The following is a 17572-nucleotide window of genomic DNA, read 5'->3' as shown; positions in this document are numbered from 1 at the left end:
TGACATCAAAATCTTTGCCAATTTCCTTCATGCCATTCTGATCTTTAACTTGTCAATAATGGAGACATTTACTTGAAAAGAACTCTTGAACCCTCATTGATAATGTTCAGTTTGACGACCACGATTATGCAGTTTATTTGTTACATAGTAGAGATCTGTTTATGAGATACTTGGCCAAGTTGATCTGGGCTATGATACTGTCAAATGAAATAACCTGTGTTGCGAACAGGATGGACCTGTCTCAGCAAGACTGCTTTGGCTGTCAGGGCTCGTGTTATCTTAAAGTTGAACGTTTGTGTGAATTCTGCAGCAAAACATGAAGTGGTTTTCTTCTTCGCCTTCGGGCAACCTAATTTGAGTGAGCACTTCGTCGCTATGACTAAAGCAATCCCTTACCATCTCAAGCCAGATTTCACCTAACCATTTATTGAAATAACTAGCCGAATACCCGGCAAAATCACTTACATATTGCTCTTTAACTAATCCGTATAACAACATATCACTGAAGATGACAAGCTGGCTTGTACAGAAATAAACCTCACCAATGTACGAGAAGATTGAAGCCGATCTTCAGCAGTACTGGTATAGTAAGCGATCATGATGGAAGTATGATGAGCAAGCATTATGATAGGACAACCTTCCAACGGAATCACTACGGTCAAGATCTGCCATCACACACTTGGTCCAACTGATTTGACAAATTAAGGCTTAAGGATGTGATAGCAAATTAGTTGTTGATCTTGACCAATCCTTAACAGTTGTCTACTGGAGGTGGCGAGCAGTACCTGAGGACTAGAGGTTTAGACTTTGCGGTCAAGAGGACCCTAGTTCGAACCCCGCAGTTGGCGTGCGACTCTAGTCAGATCATAAATGCTCAGGTTGTAACACTGATTGAGCAGCTCCACTGAGTTCGACTAAAAGTTTTCAGGAAAACTGGAGCGTGTGAAGTCAGCTATTTATCTGTAAGGTTGTTTTCTTGACTATTCAGAAATGGCTTCTTCTTCTTCTTCAGCGTTCGCTCTGCACTTGGAGGGTCATTCTCCTAGAAGTAATCCTCCTCCAAGGCGGGATGAGCGTATCCTGCGTGCCACTACGGTTAGGCGCCAATTGGGTTTATTGGCCTAGTGGTCCGACTTTGGCGAGAGAGATAGAGTCCACGCAAGCTACTAATGCTTCTCACTTGGTGGGGTCTTAGCTAGCCCTGGCATAGACACCAGGTACAAGGAACCTCGGTTTTGAGTCTCATTCGAAGGACTGTGAAGAGCCAGGAATTTTAGTGCCTTGAAAGCCACGCCGGTTCATCGAGACATACGATCATGGGTTCTCCCCGGGATCGAACCCGGGCCCTATTGCATGGTGGCCAGCAGTGTAAACCACTAGGCCATGTGGCTCCTTAAGAAATGGGCTAATATCGATGAAATTAGAGTATTCCTAATCAACTTTACATTGATATATCCCTTCTCCAATAAAAAATTTACATAAAATGTCTCCAAAACATTCCCCTATAAGAAATGACACTTTCCATACCGCAGACCATAATTAAATTTACCCAGCCTCGCAACAAACAATAATAACAAAGAGAAAAATTACATTACACAAAACCTATAACTACTTTTACTCATCCTCACAACCCATCGATTGTGAATGCAACAAGTAAATTTACTTAAACTGATGTAATTCCTGAACACTGTGATCTACCGCCAACACTAACGATCTCGTCTTTATGTTACAAGACGGATTCTGTAATACGGCGAAACATAAATTATTGAAATGGCACCGCTGATATGCGGGAGGAAGGAGGTAATCTTCAGCATCAATTGGGTTCCAATTGGATCATATCCTGTGTGTATTTAAAGGCACAAGTGCGTCTGATCAAAATACTTGAGTTTCACTGATATAAGACCATTCTATTCATCCAAATGGAATTGACAAAAAGGTCAAGCTGAAACATGACCATCATGTCAATTGGTGTCATCAACTCATTGCCTCTCTAAAATGGCATCAAACGTGCCCTCATAGGGCTTGAATTGAGGAGTAAGAAACGGTCTTAGATCAGTGACACTACAGTTTCTCGACTAACTTCCAACAGCTTTTGCTTGGCTTCTCAAAGTTCTTGATTCTGGCCGCAGCTTCAGCTGTCCCTTGGAAACCAATTAAATGTATTTCCCGCGTCTCCTTATCTCCGAGACTCAAGACATTCGCTAATGCGTCTTGACCTTTTTAGCCCAATGAAGGGGCCTGGCACTGTGCTCTCTGTCAAAGGTAAATTACCATCGGTTCTCCTCTCATTCAAAGGACAAGGTTATCAGAGTAAAGACGTTTGTTTATGTTGCAAATGAGCATGGCAGGATTCCAAGCCTTGACCTTCGAACCAGTGATTTGCCTTGGATTGCACCTGGAAAAGAACGTTCCCTATCATTTCACCCTAGGAATCTGACATTTCTACCTGACCCTCCAAAATCTTGCTTTCAAAGGAAGGTGATAATACTAATTTGTGTAGTGGGAAGAATTACAGTCATGATAGAACTTCAGATCCAAGTGCACCTCCCGCATCACCTAATTCCCGCGAGAGGAATGAATCAGGGAGATAATGAGACTCGCCAATGGAGATTTAGCTTGGTATGGAATTGGATTTTGTCTCGTCCACCATTGTTTACGGTCTTGTAAATTGGGGATTGGTTTAACCCTAAATGTATGATTCCACTGAAAGCCATTTACCATCATGGTTGTGCCATTTTCACGGGCTTTATGGTCATTTACAATTTCCGAGCCAAAAACTTACATTGAAATTTATCAGATGCCTGTGCTGTTTTCTGCTTTTGCTTCTTCAGTGGAAGCTTAACAGGGATATAAGGAAAAGGAAGAAATAGATGATTCAGTCAGTAGCCACTGCATAAACTTGCCTTTATCGCCCCTTCAAGAGATACAGAATCATTATAGTCACACATGCTGAGCAATTACTCAGAATATTTCATGATCGAAAACTAAATTACTTTTCATTAGAATATCAGCTAGTATTCCTGATCCAATTCGTCACGTCTCACATCTATAAACCATAAATTGTATCCAACAAATATTTTGACGAGGCATTTTAACTTATTACATCCCATTTATCAAGTAATAACTTGATGACACTCGCTCAACATTAACAACAGCAAGGTGTGTTAGGAGAGAGGTTGCACACCCATTCCCACTCCTGAGTTGAAATCAAATTGGTAGTGGGAGTCAAAACGTCATGAGGGTGCTCTCAAACTCATGAGATCTGCCTTGAAATGACAGCCTAGGTTCACTCCACGGAGCGAACGTGTCTTAACAGCAGTGGAATGATATGATTACATAAAAAAAGGATGCAGTTTTCATTATCCGCATTCTAAGCTCCTTGTCAATCAATTTTTGAATGAAGGTTCCCTCGAAAGTGTTCAGGATCTTTTAGAATACGCCATAAATGGTGATGGATAGCTTTACCATCTAGAAGCACCAGCAACAATTGTATCACCCGTATAGGGCTTACTGAACCAGACAAGTATCAACATGACTATTGGCTATAGACACCCTTGGGCTTTGCTTCAAACTGCGAGTGATTGATTTGGCCGGCCACATTCTCTTCTACATCCAATCGAGATAGCAAGTGGCGCGATACTGTTTGATGGAATTTCCATATTTTTTCTTCAGATTTTTGGTCTCGTGTGAAAGATACCATGAATTGCCCAATTAATAGGTTTCGTGATGAAGGAATGGACTTTTTCTGGATGGGATGGGTGGGAGGTTTCAATGAAATATAAATTCTTTTTCTAAACTGCCGCATTTTCTGTGTGGAATCACACAAAAAATTAATGTCAAGTAATAGCTCATAGTTCGCCAGACCCCGAAATGGCAAAAGTAATAAGATTTCAACTTGATTTGCCTGGTACTTCCAGGCATCAACGGGGAAACCATTGGTATCCTTGTATCCATTACCAAACTGCCTGGTCCTCATATTCACGGTTGTTACCATCAGCACAAGTGTATGTAAACTACATGTATATACACGATAACCACTTCAACATTTGTAAGAGAGATCCAATAAATTGATTTGGCTGCTCTCCATTGACTGGGTATTTGTGTTTCTTGAAATGAATTCATTGGGAGAAGTCAGACCAGAGCTGATACAATAACTGTCCAGCGTGTACCTCTATGATGAAGCATTATTCGTATCACATATCTTCTACCCAGGCAGACTATTGTTTGTGATCCCAGATGGCTACAGGTGAACTTTTTCCTCTTTAAGGTTCATTGGAAGCTGCTGAAGATGAAATATCAATCTTTTGCCAGTTTGGACATTTGCTTATGCAGAGCTGATACAAAAACTGTCTTGCATGTACGTACTTCTTTGCTGAAGTATTATTCACATGGCCTCCCTTCCACCCACCAAGTCGATTGTGATTCCTGTGGCCCTAGTGTGCCATTGCAAGTGATTGATCTGCCTTGGGGACTGAATGGTACAGGCTGTGTTTGATCATTCATGTCATCGATAGGCAAACGGTTACTTTGCTTTGGGCGACACTTTGACTTACTTGTCTGAAGATAATCATGGGAAAGTGAATTCTAGTTACCGTAAACCCCTATATTTGTTTTATCTTTTTCTAAACTAAGGCGCAAAGAACTAGTCCTAATTCGAGCTCTCCAGATCAGATGCCAGAAACTAAGGCGCAAAGAACTAGTCCTAATTCGATCTCTCCAGATCAGATGCCAGAAACTAAGGCACAAAGAACTAGTCCTAATTCGATCTCTCCAGATCAGATGCCAGAAACTAAGGCACAAAGAACTTGTCCTAATTCGAGCTCTCCAGATCAGATGCCAGAAACTAAGGCACAAAGAACTAGTCCTAATTCGATCTCTCCAGATCAGATGCCAGAAACTAAGGCGCAAAGAACTAGTCCTAATTCGAGCTCTCCAGATCAGATGCCAGAAACTAAGGCACAAAGAACTAGTCCTAATTCGAGCTCTCCAGATCAGATGCCAGAAACTAAGGCACAAAGAACTAGTCCTAATTCTAGCTCTCCAGATCAGATGCCAGAAACTAAGGCACAAAGAACTAGTCCTAATTCGAGCTCTCCAGATCAGATGCCAGAAACTCAGGCGCAAAGAACTAGTCCTAATTCTAGCTCTCCAGATCAGATGCCAGAAACTAAGGCGCAAAGAACTAGTCCTAATTCGAGCTCTCCAGATCAGATGCCAGAAACTCAGGCGCAAAGAACTAGTCCTAATTCTAGCTCTCCAGATCAGATGCCAGAAACTCAGGCGCAAAGAACTAGTCCTAATTCGAGCTCTCCAGATCAGATGCCAGAAACTAAGGCACAAAGAACTAGTCCTAATTCGAGCTCTCCAGATCAGATGCCAGAAACTAAGGCACAAAGAACTAGTCCTAATTCTAGCTCTCCAGATCAGATGCCAGAAAATACAAATTTGACACTTACTTCTTCATGATACTGGCTCCAGACTTTGTGTCCAAGGTTGCATTTCTGGTCCTCCCTCTGGGTGGAACTCCAAATAAGGATGTATGAGGAGGCAAGCAGTCACCATACGACAGCACTTTTCTAGATTTTCTTGGCAAGGGTGAACAAGGGAATATTCTCAGAATTCCAATCGAATTCTCTTGCCTATAACCGTATATAACCGTCAAAGTGGCTAATTAGTTGAGAGACGGTGTTTGTCTCGAGAGGCTTGCTGCTGGCCGCTAACATGATTGGTCTCGTAAACTTTTAATTTCGTCTAATTTTTCACGGCTTCTCTTGCTTGTTTCTTCAGAAAATGCACAGGGAGAGCATTCTGAACTTCTCATTGGTCCTCGCTCCAAATGAAAGATTTGAGAACCGGCGATATATGGAATAAATTTGTGTATATTTCACCCATGAATTAACGTGGTAACATCGATGTGCATTCCTAATTTGATTGGGGGATATTTATCGTTGAAGATCTGGCAGATGGGTTTCCAACCTGGATCTGGCAGAGTGGTTTCCATCTCTAAAGGTCAAGTGGGTATAGCACGTGAAGACCAATGATATATTCATATGGGGAATTGGTTTTGGATATGCAGTATCTCAGATGATTTTGTTATTTATATCTATATGGGGTTGATCCACATGGCCCCACGCTTTAGACCCCCTTAAAGTGTGTCAGATTACGCTGAAAGGGTGGATGTCGTCCTGGGTGCCGACAAATGGTACCCAGGTTCGAGATCGACTGGACAATAAGCACCCTGGGTGCCATTACACTAGACAAACAGCACCCAGCTTCTTTTTGCCTGGCTTACGGATCTTAGGGACGAGTCTGCTGTTTTCCAAACTGCAAAACTCTAAGGACCGGATGTGCACCTGCTGTTACAATATAATGTGTTTGTGCACCGTAATAGTATCTGTTGAGTATCAAATCACCCACCCACAAATGTTTCAAAACATTATTTGAAAACTGTACCAATCTGAAGTCTGTCTCCAGAAACACTTCAAACGTCTGTGACCCAACGAAATGCAGGCACCACAGATATCGATCAAAAATGAAGTGTATTATTGTTAACACTCGCATTTCTATTTCTGCTGGAAAGGATGGTACAAGTTACGTCAGTTACAGGCGACAATCCGTGGCTTTCTAGGTCAGCGCACCTGACAGCCGAATGGCAGATCACAACTGAGTTATGGAGTCGGACTCTGATGAAAATGGTGTCATTCCCCTAAAACTGTGATGTAATATCGCTTTCTCCATGAAGGCTGACCCCATTACTCGGAAGGTTTGGCCACTCCAACACTAGGTGCGCTAAGTTTGTCACAAAAAATCTCTGCTCCAAATCTACATTTTTTTTAAATGTTGGGTTGGCCATTCTCCTAGGACCCTCGTAACTTCCACCAATGTGCTAATAGATTCTGACAATGTCTCACATGAAGTGCAATCTCCAAAAGACAAATAGTTCTTAATCTCATCTAAAGTGAACCCCGAGAGGCTGCCAAGTTTCTAAGATGCTCTTAGCTGTGCCTGGTGCTTTAAAAGCAATTTACCTGCCACCTTAAAAGCATTGAAGATCGAGACAAGCGCTGTGCGCCGGTTGGGAGGTGCTGCGGGTCACATTTTATTCTCACCCACGGAATTATAAAATTGATGAGAGGTGCGTGGGTATTGACAATGTTAGTCAGGTTAATGGCTGTTGAGCTTAATTACATAACACTGTTCTTAAGTTTGTCATCTTTTTACCCTCAGCCTTTTTTTCTGTCATTCTCATACCTCTTATGTCACCAGAACTCATTTTGTTTTGGGCATTCTCATCCACTTTGTAATCAGCGTCGTTCACATCCACAAACTCATTGCTTTACTGAATTCTAGTGTAGTCCCTATCTGACACCTCTGAGGCCACTTTATAATGGGACATTTACTGAAGTTGTCTGGTCCCTAACCATCCGATCTCAATTAATGATGGGACATCGATATATAGAACATATCAGCTAATGTGCTTTGGCTGTGGTGTCAATAAATTGTTCATAAGGATGTTACCAATGACCACTCAATTTGACCAATCTATTAACTAGATGACTTCTAGATGACGAGGAGTTTCCATCTTACTTGGAAGGGATGCTGGTCCACCATTGGCGTACGCGGGGGGGGGGGAGGTCAGTGATAAATGTATGCTCTCAACATTTTTTAAGTACTCATTGATAATGACAGATGACCCCCCCCCCCCTACATCTCTGGCACATGAGGTGGTGCTTAGATTGGGAATGGCATCAGACTCGTAGCTATCTGGTCAGGCCTCCTCCCTTTTACATCCTTCTTCTTTGCTTGCCTATGACCGAGTCTGCCACTGGTTACACAGGTCTACACAAATCTACAGTAGCCTGTGTATCCTCCGGGATCCCATGGGAATTGCCCACCATTCCACATCTGTCTTCTGATGTCAGCGAGAGAAAATGGATTAGTTTTTTGCTCGGTCTTTCCTGAGAGCCAATTGCCCCTTGAGGCCATCTACAGGATGAATTGTATATATGGGAATGGGAGTATGTGTCTGGTATTGATGACTGTTTTTCTGGTCAAATATAGAGACCTAATAGTGTGCTTTCGTCGAGGTGTTGTGTTGTCAATGGCTGTGAAGATAACCAGCCACATCATGGGTGGATCTAAGACTCCCAAGAATCACTATTCAGAATTCCAAGGTCAATTCAAATATTACAAGATGTACAAGGTGTACATGTGATTGAAAGGCGGCATTAGGGACAGAGCTGTTTTATGACGGGACGCCTGGGAAGGGACCACCATTTCCACACCCAAACATGCAAAATAAACTAACAGTCCGTGAAAATCTGGTGGCAGAGTAAAACATTCACTCACTAAAATTGATTACAGAATTATACCAAGTTTTTTAAAATTCGATACTAGCATGAGCATTATACAAAGCTTTCAGCAATGTTGATTTGATGTTATTCCCCATAGTCTGATCAGTCTCTTCAATTTATTTTTGGCCAATGAATTGCCATCGCCATGAAAAATATTATTTACATATTTAATGATTTTGCATAGTAACTAGAATTGTTTTCCCAGCAACTAGACAAACACTGCGGTGAGATTTTTTTCCACGAAAAAACATTTAGTTCGGACCATTTTACTCTTGAAAGAACCTGCTAATGTCATGATGGACTGGATGGTACAAGCTACGTCAGTTACAGGCGACAATCCGTAGCTTTCTAGGTCAGCGCCCCTGACAGCCGAATGGCAGATCTCAACTGAGTTATGGAGTCGGACTCTGATGAAAATGGTGTCATTCCCCTAAACTTGTGATGTAATATCGCTTTCTCCATGAAGGCTGACCCCATTACTCGGAAGGTTTGGCCACTCCAACACTAGGTGCGCTAAGTTTGTCATTTTACTCTTGAAAGAACCTGCTAATGTGATGATGGACTCTGGTGATGAGTGAGATGGTCATTGGTACCTTGTATCCCATCAGTTTGTAGTCTGGCAGACCGGTTACAGGTTTCAGTATCTTATGTTGATGACACAGCACGTCTGCTTGTTTCATTCAATGAATCACTACTTTGTTAATTGATACAAGATGGAAATTCGTTAAAGCCAGCACTGATTAAAACAAGTTTCAGAGGTATATGAAGAGGCCTGCATATCATTTTATCCTAATGCATCTGAAAAACCTTCTCTGATCATTTCGGCAATCAGAAATGCAGGAATTGAGCTGAAAACAAGATAAAAAGGAAATATGTTTGTCAGAAGCGTTTGCCAAGGAAAGTAGTCTGCATTGTACTTTTGTAAGAGCTCACCTGATAGATTAAAGGAAGTGACTACTTGGCAAGCCCGGCTTACCAAACAGCGACTATTTCTTGTCCTGAGTGGAGAGCCGAACTCATTAATATTAAAGTAAAGTCTCCAGCTCGCCAAACAGGGTAGATTTTTTACCTGTTTGGCAAGCCCGGCTGGCCGAACAGGGTGGCTTTTTAGTGCTGTTTGGCAAGTGGCTCTCCAAACAGGACAAAAAAAGATGCCTGTTCGGCGAGCGGCTTGCCAAATAGACCCGGCCTAGATTAAAACCTTGAAGAGATTATGAAGAAGTCGGTGTATCAGTTCACTCCAGAATCCTCGCCAAGAAGAAGTAATGGACAATCTGATTTAAACGTTATCTCTGCTCTGAATGAGAATGAGCATCATTAGTTAGTTTCCTGGGAGCAGCCCAAATTTCTTACTTATATGTACTCCCTGTGTTAACTCAAACCTCTCTGAGGGTCTTCCACCCATCCAAATCGAGTCTAACCACCTCCCAAGAAGAAACAGTGCTATCTCGGTTTTAAAGTTTGAATGCGGCTCCTAGGGTCCACGTTTAAGATCGATGTCGGGTCCATGCAAGGGCGCGGTTTAGAGGTTGACTTCAGCATGATGTTGGTTTGCTCAGAGACTGAGATGGTTAGCCTTGCTCTAGAGAGCTGGAAGACCACTGGGGAGGTTTTTGCAACAGGTGCTGTATCATCGTTCACTCATAGTTTCTCTGTATTAAAAAGCAGTTGATTGTTGATGTGAATTGCCTACCGAAATCAGTGTTTCATATCCTACTTGTCTTTGAGTGGCCACTTCTTGAGAGATAGCACTACCCTCGGAAGTATCACCTTTGCGGTAGAGTTACTTAAATACCTTGGTAAGGTCTTAACCTGAACACTTCATATTTGAGTAGCTAAGAGAGAAAGTACTAAAGAAACTTCTGGCATAGCCATGGGCTGAACCCAGGTAAAGGTGCATCACTCAGTGACAATGAAAGTTTAAAGGTGAAAAACCACTGAAATGAAATTGATAGCATCTTGTGTTAGAAAGCTTTGCACCTTTTTGTTGGCTACCAGGTGTGTAGGTGTGCAGGTTCCACTTAAGTTAAAGGTGTATCATTAAACAACGTGTCTGTTGTTTCCATTGAGGTGCATTCCTATGTGTAGGAATTTGGATGCCATACTTCCAACTTTCAAAAGACTGATCCAACAGCCCGCTGATCATTTGTACAGTCTGGAATGCAAATCTTGTCCCTCTTCTTGCATGCAACTTGTGTGGTAGGGGTTGTAATGCAAGGCTTCCAGTTTGCCATTGGCTCACAGATCTCGGCTAACCCTTCATCACTATCAGGAGCAAATTCCTCAGGTGCCCTTTTGAATTTGGGAGGCAAGAGTTCAACTCGCCTTATCATGTCTCCGAGCACCAGAAAGCACCAGAAATTGGGAGCAACGGCTCTTTCTAATGGAACTACTAACAGTACCACCTGGTAAAAATAGCTGGTCTTCCGGCAAGTGTACTCAAAGCAAGGATGTGGATATTCGATGCGGTTTCGTTTAACCATCTCAGGGGGCTTCTGATAACACAAGGTGGCATGTTAACATGGAATAAAGTACTCCATCCGATAAGAAGCCAATAAGAAGAGTGAGTGAAATGAGATTTTCATTTAGATATGTTTGGAGAGAAAAAAATGGAAGTGGAGACGCAGGTGAGTGACCAGGCGTATCTTTGGCACTGTGATAGAAATAGCAGTGATACACACTACTGCCTTTGAGCACACATGGAAGCTGAAGAAGAAGAAGAGAAGAAGATGATGACTGATATCTTTATCAATATCTTTTTATCACAGACTCCAACAGAAGAGGAGGCCAATCCTGGAAACTACAAGCTATAAGTCAGTGCCAAGATTTGATCATATATATTCTTGTGAGAGTTTCAGAAGTACTTTCAGTGGTCACATGCAGAGTTTTGAAGTAGGTCGTCTTAAAGTTCTCCTTGATGAACAAGTCAAATAATCAGTCCTACCTTTGTTGGGGAATCTTGGAATGTCTCAATAACTTCCACACTAATCAGAATGGGAACTTATACTCGTCAATAGCTCATTCGATTGTTGACATTGCTAATTCTACGCCTGCCGAATCTGATGCTATCATTATCATTATCATTAGCTTGCCAATAATGACTTGCTAATTGTTATGGAGCTAGAGGTGGTTTGGAACAATTTGTTTACAAATGAACCTCTTTTGTCACTTTTTGGTCCCTATGTGTACATATATACTGCCATCATCATTACCCTACACATGGTTTCTTTGTCCTCTTCAAGTGTATCTTTCTGGTCTTTGAGAACACTTTCAAATACCACTTGGCAGAGGTGACCAGAATGCTTTCATCTCTGACTTTCCATCTCCTCTGTTAATGAAAAAAAGAAAGTCAAGTTCTCATATTGTTAGCGCTTAAACAAATCATCGAATCTACCATCTTCGAATCTCGAGTCGGTCAGCGCTCCTTCGCTAGTTCCGCGTTACTTCCCTCTGTGGATATGACGATGTTACTATCCCAGGCCTTTTCCTGATAGTTGATTACACCTAATTATCTTTGAGAAGTTGTTGTCAAAGTATCAGTGAGGAGGAAAACAGCTTGTGTGGAAAATTTGAATGAATAATATTTGCATGTGATTATAATGAACCGTCTTTTTCATCCAGGCCCCAAACATTGTCCATGTCGGCTTCCTGCCTTCATGCAAATCATATCTCGCAGGATGCAAAAACTTCTGAACAAATTCTCTAGGCACGTATGCAACATGCATAATCATGAAACTCATTTGCATGAGAAGCTCACATTTGCTTCACTGTCCCAGCATTGTGGTAATTAAAGTTGGCAGACTTTCAAATTCTTCCTCAAAAAAACTAAATCTTCTTGCATGACTTCGTTTATGAAAATTCAGCTAATGAAATTTGCAAAATCGACTTTTGAGATTATGCCTGATCCTTTGTGTGATGTCAACATTAATTTTGTTCATAATTGATCCATACGAAATAAAATTTAACTAAAAGATGGATTAGTCTGATATCAAATGTGGTAGACATCATTAACTGACTCTTTGTTACTTTAAGAACTTTCTTGTCGCTGTAAAATAACTTGATTTGCATTAGTTTCACTTTCCCAAATATAAGCTGAGTGCATGAAATTCTTTAAAATTTTTTTTATTATAACAGAAACACTTTCTTTTTCGAGCTCATTTCTGTGATGGTCGGTTATAAAGTAACAACATGTTAGGGAAACAATGGACGGTAAATCGACAGTAGGAAGAGCCACTGAAAAGCTTCTATTGAGATTTGCCAGCCAAATAGTCGCATCTGATATAACCAGGAAATATTTGTGGCTATTATAGTTTTCAGTTTTATGACAATGCACCTTTGGTGTTGTCTTAATTTAGCATTTTGAGTGTTATCAATTAAATTTTTTTCTTTATCACAGCGTTTTAGTTTTGCAAATTTTGGTGATCACGAAAAACTACCCCATTCACAAAAGGCTTCAAAGTTGTGAATTTTTTTATTGCTGTTGTTAAAAAGTGTCGACGTAAATCTGAAATATTAAATCCTCGCTAAAAGAGATGATTCTCAAGAGATCGGATGATGTCATGTTATGAATTTTATATCTTTATACATCATATATATTAAAGTGCGTACTTTTTCAGTAATTGTCTCGTATGGGAAAACTATAAACTTGATTGGATTTTAGAATTAAATTAATGACAGAGTTTTGGATGGATGGGCAACATCATAAATTGTCGCAATGTGAGGCAAAAACAGTCTCATAAATTGTTGAGTGAATATATTTTTAGGTTGGAATCTATTATTGATTAAACAAAATTTAATCAGAACTCATCTAGGTTAACTTTAAATCCGGAAACCGCTTTTTGTGGAGCATATGTCCCGTCTCATCACACAGCAAGCAGACCATTTCTGCCACTGAGCATTTACAAAAATACCATGTCTTTCCATTACCGAGGACAGCACATTATCCGCCTGCAGGCAGACTCGATTCTCCAGCACTAACTCAAGTGAGAACGTAATTGACAAAGATCTCTGTAGCTGATGTTAGGATAATAACCTGTCTCATCACACAGCCGCATCGCATCCTTCTCAGACTGCTTACTGATAAGGTACCAGGACCCTTCACGACCACCTGCTCCGAGGCGAACAGATGTTAGTGTGTTGTACACTTTAACTACACATCGAGCAGAGTATCACTGCCACTCCGCCTACCAAGAGCACAAGGACCACACATTTCTCGTAGCTTTATCATCAAATATATCTATTGACTGAATGCTCCTTCAATGAAGCGAAATTCGCTGATACACAAACAGTTCCCTTAAGAGAGGAGGCAGCCGTCTTGCTCAGATGTCAGAGCATTGATTTTGGTAGGGTGACTGTCAAATAAGTGTAGCAAAGTCTTGTGATGCTGGAAGTTGACTCAGATAGAAGACGTATTTGCTTGTGCTCTTGCCGATTCGACTTCAAGAAAAAAAGAACCTGCTATACTCATGTCTTCATTCATCAAACTTCGAGCACGTGTTGGAGTAATGTCCGGTGTCGATACAGCAAGCATTGCATCTCTCCACTCCAGTTGCATGGTGACATATTATTACAAGGACTTCATATTCCCTTGGCTATATCATCAAATATTATCTATTGACTGAATGAATCTCTAATGAAGCGAAAGTTGCGGATGCATGCACAGTTCCCCAAAGAGAGAGGAGGCATCATCGCAATAATGAGATGACCCGCATTGATTTTCGTTGGTGACTTTAGATTAATATAGCAAGGCCATGTGATGCTGGGTATTGAATGTGAGGAAGAAATCACTAGTGCTCTAGATCTCAGCACGCAGGATTTGAAAGTACTCTCCTCTGTGGCATGAGCAGATGTTGGTGTGATGTCCAGTTTCAACACGTATCAAGCACAGTGTCTCTCAAGCTGCCTGCTGACGATTGACAAGCATGGACCACACATTTCCCGTGGATATATCATCAGATGATATCTATTGACCGAATTGTGTCTCCAATGAAGCTGCAGATGCCTGCACAGTTTTACCCAAGAGAGAGGAGTCGTATTGAGACGACTTGCAATTGAGTTTGGAGGTCATGTAGCGCTGAGTATCGACCGTGAGCGGCTATAGTACAGTGTTGTGGGTGAATACACAGAGAGAGAAGGCACGCATGGGAAGACATGACCGGGATTGATTTTTGGTGGCAGACGTGCGGGAAGTGACAAATAGTGATAGAAGAAGTGCTTGTCTTCGAGTCGTGTACCCTTCAATCACGGTTTTCCTTGATTCGCCTCACAATCACATATGAAAGCAACAATACAAATGCTGAAAGATGAACATTTTTTCCTCCTAAATCAAAACTGGTGTTTGTCCAAATGGAAATCAACTGAATATTTCATATTGCCATTGAAAAGTGCACTTGAAATGTGTGTATCTGCCATTTGTCAAAATATCTAGTTTGGCTGGAGAATCTACCATATGGCAGTGGTTTTGTTCTGAAGTACCAGGGATGGGTTGAATTTGATGTGTTGGGCAGAATTCATAATATTTGACTATAATCCCATATAAGACGGAAAGAGGTTCTGTATGGCCCCCATTATTTAAGGGGAAGAAGGGGGACTGTCTGGCATAACTGTTTATACCAGAACTAGACCGGTGTAAAAGTAAAAAGTGTCCCCCCTAGAAAAGGTGTCCGGGCCTATTGTATTCTGACAGATTATGGCATATGGTTCTATAGAGGCAATGACCGTCAATAGCTCAGCGCATAATAGAATCCTTTGTTCCCGGACGTTATATCCTAGGACATTTTAAACTTCTACACCGGCAACAACTAATAGTTCATAGAAGTCATGGCTGCCTTTAACCATCCATTTACCAATCTCTGTAACTTTCCACTTAAACCACCACGTTGCCAAGCTTTCTTCCGGACCAACAGTTTTTGTCACAACGCGGTGATGTCTCCACATGGCAACTAGCTAGGTTACTATCGGCTTGACAATGTCTGCTCTCAGAAGATAAAATTAATTCTTAACCATTACTTGGCCAAAAATAGATAGCATTTAGTGGCTTCAATGCCTATTGCTGGGTTATAGGTCTAGTAAGTCACATAAACGTTGGAGTTCTTCATGGATAGGTTCATTGGGAAAAAATATTTCTGGCTTATGCTGCTTGGGAATTACATGTATTTTATCTTGTCACAGGATAACGAATTTTGCTGCCTTTTTAAAAAGTGCATGTTACTCTTTATGGATATAGGAATAAGCTTTCACTCAGTAGTAAATAGCTTGACTCTGACTCAGTGGAGGAAATGTAAAGATACTGATTGTGCCAATATAAAGTGATAAAAAAAGTTGGGAATTATTGAGTCAACTACATCGGAACGAGGAGCTGGATGACTTACCTCTCCAAAGGTGAGATCATTAAGCTGACGGGTTCAGTATCACAGAGAAATTTTGTCTAAGAGGGAGCAGGGAGAGGGCTGGTTGCGTGGCCTGTCTTTACCACCGAAAAAAAGACAGTCATACTTACACTCTGTTTTGGTAAACCAGTATGCTGCCGCCACCCCAACTCCCCTCCGTACCTATCTTTGTCTCTTTTCGTTACAATTAGCCTCAAATTCACTATTTACGTCTACTATTGGAACTGGTAGACATGATACTTATATTGGATGTTCTCCAGGCTGTTATTACTCCACCTTCTAACCAGTGGGAGATGTAATCTTCCATCAGATGTGCGCTGCTCATTACCCCTTGATTGGGTGTGATTGCCATAATTCCCCACTGATTGCGTGCCATTTTATCCAACGTTATCATTAATGCGGAAGATTTTCCGACGCGTTTTTTCTTCATTGGGTTTAGTGATAGTAATGTAGCAGTGGATCATAATCATCATGTCACGGAAGCAGCAAAGAGTTTCATCTCGTGATAAACGCAAGCAATATCATCAAAATAAAAGGGAACGAGTAGCATGAGTAATGATTTGATGCAACCTCGGCAATATCCAGCTACTGGCGAAATACTTGATAGTTATGCACATAGAAGACAAAGGACACAATATCTAAGTCATTTTTTAGGTAAGGCTAGTCTGTATAGCTGCTGCTACTTCTACCACTACTGTACTAAGAACCATGACCTGATGTTTGGCGCCATGGCAGCTGGTTGCAGTGATGCGGGCGCAAGAAGATCGCCGGGTTTTCTGCCTTTGGGGTAAGATGAGGTTTTGTGTGATCTGACCCACCATAAATCTGTCATTCTCCCCTCGACGATCCTCCACACATAAGATTATTCTTGAGTGTTTTTATTCTCCTTTGGCCAGATTGGCTCTACCGTGCGGGTGCAATCCCCCCAGATTGGATTAGACATGTGAAGGACAAGATGCCACCTCTACTGCATCTAGATGAAGTGATAATCATGAAGAAGAGTGACACTCATAGTATGTCCTCTAGGATTTTTATCTTGGAGGTATAATCCCACAGATACAGTTAGACAACTGAAGGACATTTCTGTATCTATACGCTGTGATAATGATAACTTGTATGACAGCATGGATATTCTTGTTTTAATCAGGAGATATCTCCTCAGGTTATTTTTGCCCTGATTATCAATTTTGCGAATGGCCCACAGTCGGTGTTATGTTCTGGGCAAGTCTTTTTGTTTAACTTGTCTTACTCCACCCAGTCGCATAAGTGGATACCAGTGAGGCTGAAAAGGTGGATGTCGTCCTGGGTGCCGACAAATGGTACCCAGGTTCGAGATCGACTGGACAATAAGCACCCTGGGTGCATTACACTAGACAAACAGCACCCAGCTTCTTTTTGCCTTGCTTACGGATCTTAGGGACGAGGACGTTTCTTGCAATCTCGCGCCGTGGTACTTGTGGCATTAGCAGTGCGCGAAATAAAAAGAACAGATAAACAGAAAAAAACGCGTTTAGACCTAAAGGTCTTTCAAAGCACATTTCGGATGATTTATTCAGAAAAGGTATGTAGGAGGGATATATCCGAAATGTGCTTTCAAAGACCTATAGGCCTAAACGCGTTTTTATTTGTTTATCTGTTCTTTTTATTTCGCGTACTGCTAATGCCGCAAGTACCACGGCGCGAGATAAAACGAGATTGCAAGAAACGTCGTCCCTAAGATCCGTCAGCCAGGCAAAAAGAAGCTGGGTGCTGTTTGTCTAGTGTAATGGCACCCAGGGTGCTTATTGTCCAGTCGATCTCGAACCTGGGAACCATTTGTCGGCACCCAGG

The 17572-nt window shown here is 41.5% G+C and overlaps 2 protein-coding genes across 2 annotated transcripts in view; both read left to right on the top strand.

The window, feature by feature from the left end:
- LOC135487911 (cubilin-like) overlaps positions 1–17572 on the top strand; it is a 154948-nt gene that overhangs the window by 16391 nt on the left and 120985 nt on the right. The gene's annotated exons all lie outside the window — the stretch shown is intronic.
- On the top strand, positions 4672–5466 carry LOC135488621 (TRIO and F-actin-binding protein-like). The gene has a single exon (XM_064773265.1). It carries the CDS (start codon positions 4672–4674, stop codon positions 5464–5466), a length of 795 nt encoding a protein of 264 aa, XP_064629335.1.

The sequence above is a fragment of the Lineus longissimus genome, chromosome 5 (genome assembly GCF_910592395.1).
Source record: "Lineus longissimus chromosome 5, tnLinLong1.2, whole genome shotgun sequence".
NCBI lineage: Eukaryota > Metazoa > Nemertea > Pilidiophora > Heteronemertea > Lineidae > Lineus > Lineus longissimus.
The sequence above is the reverse complement of the archived record's forward strand: the minus strand, read 5'-3'. Positions and strand labels throughout refer to the sequence as shown.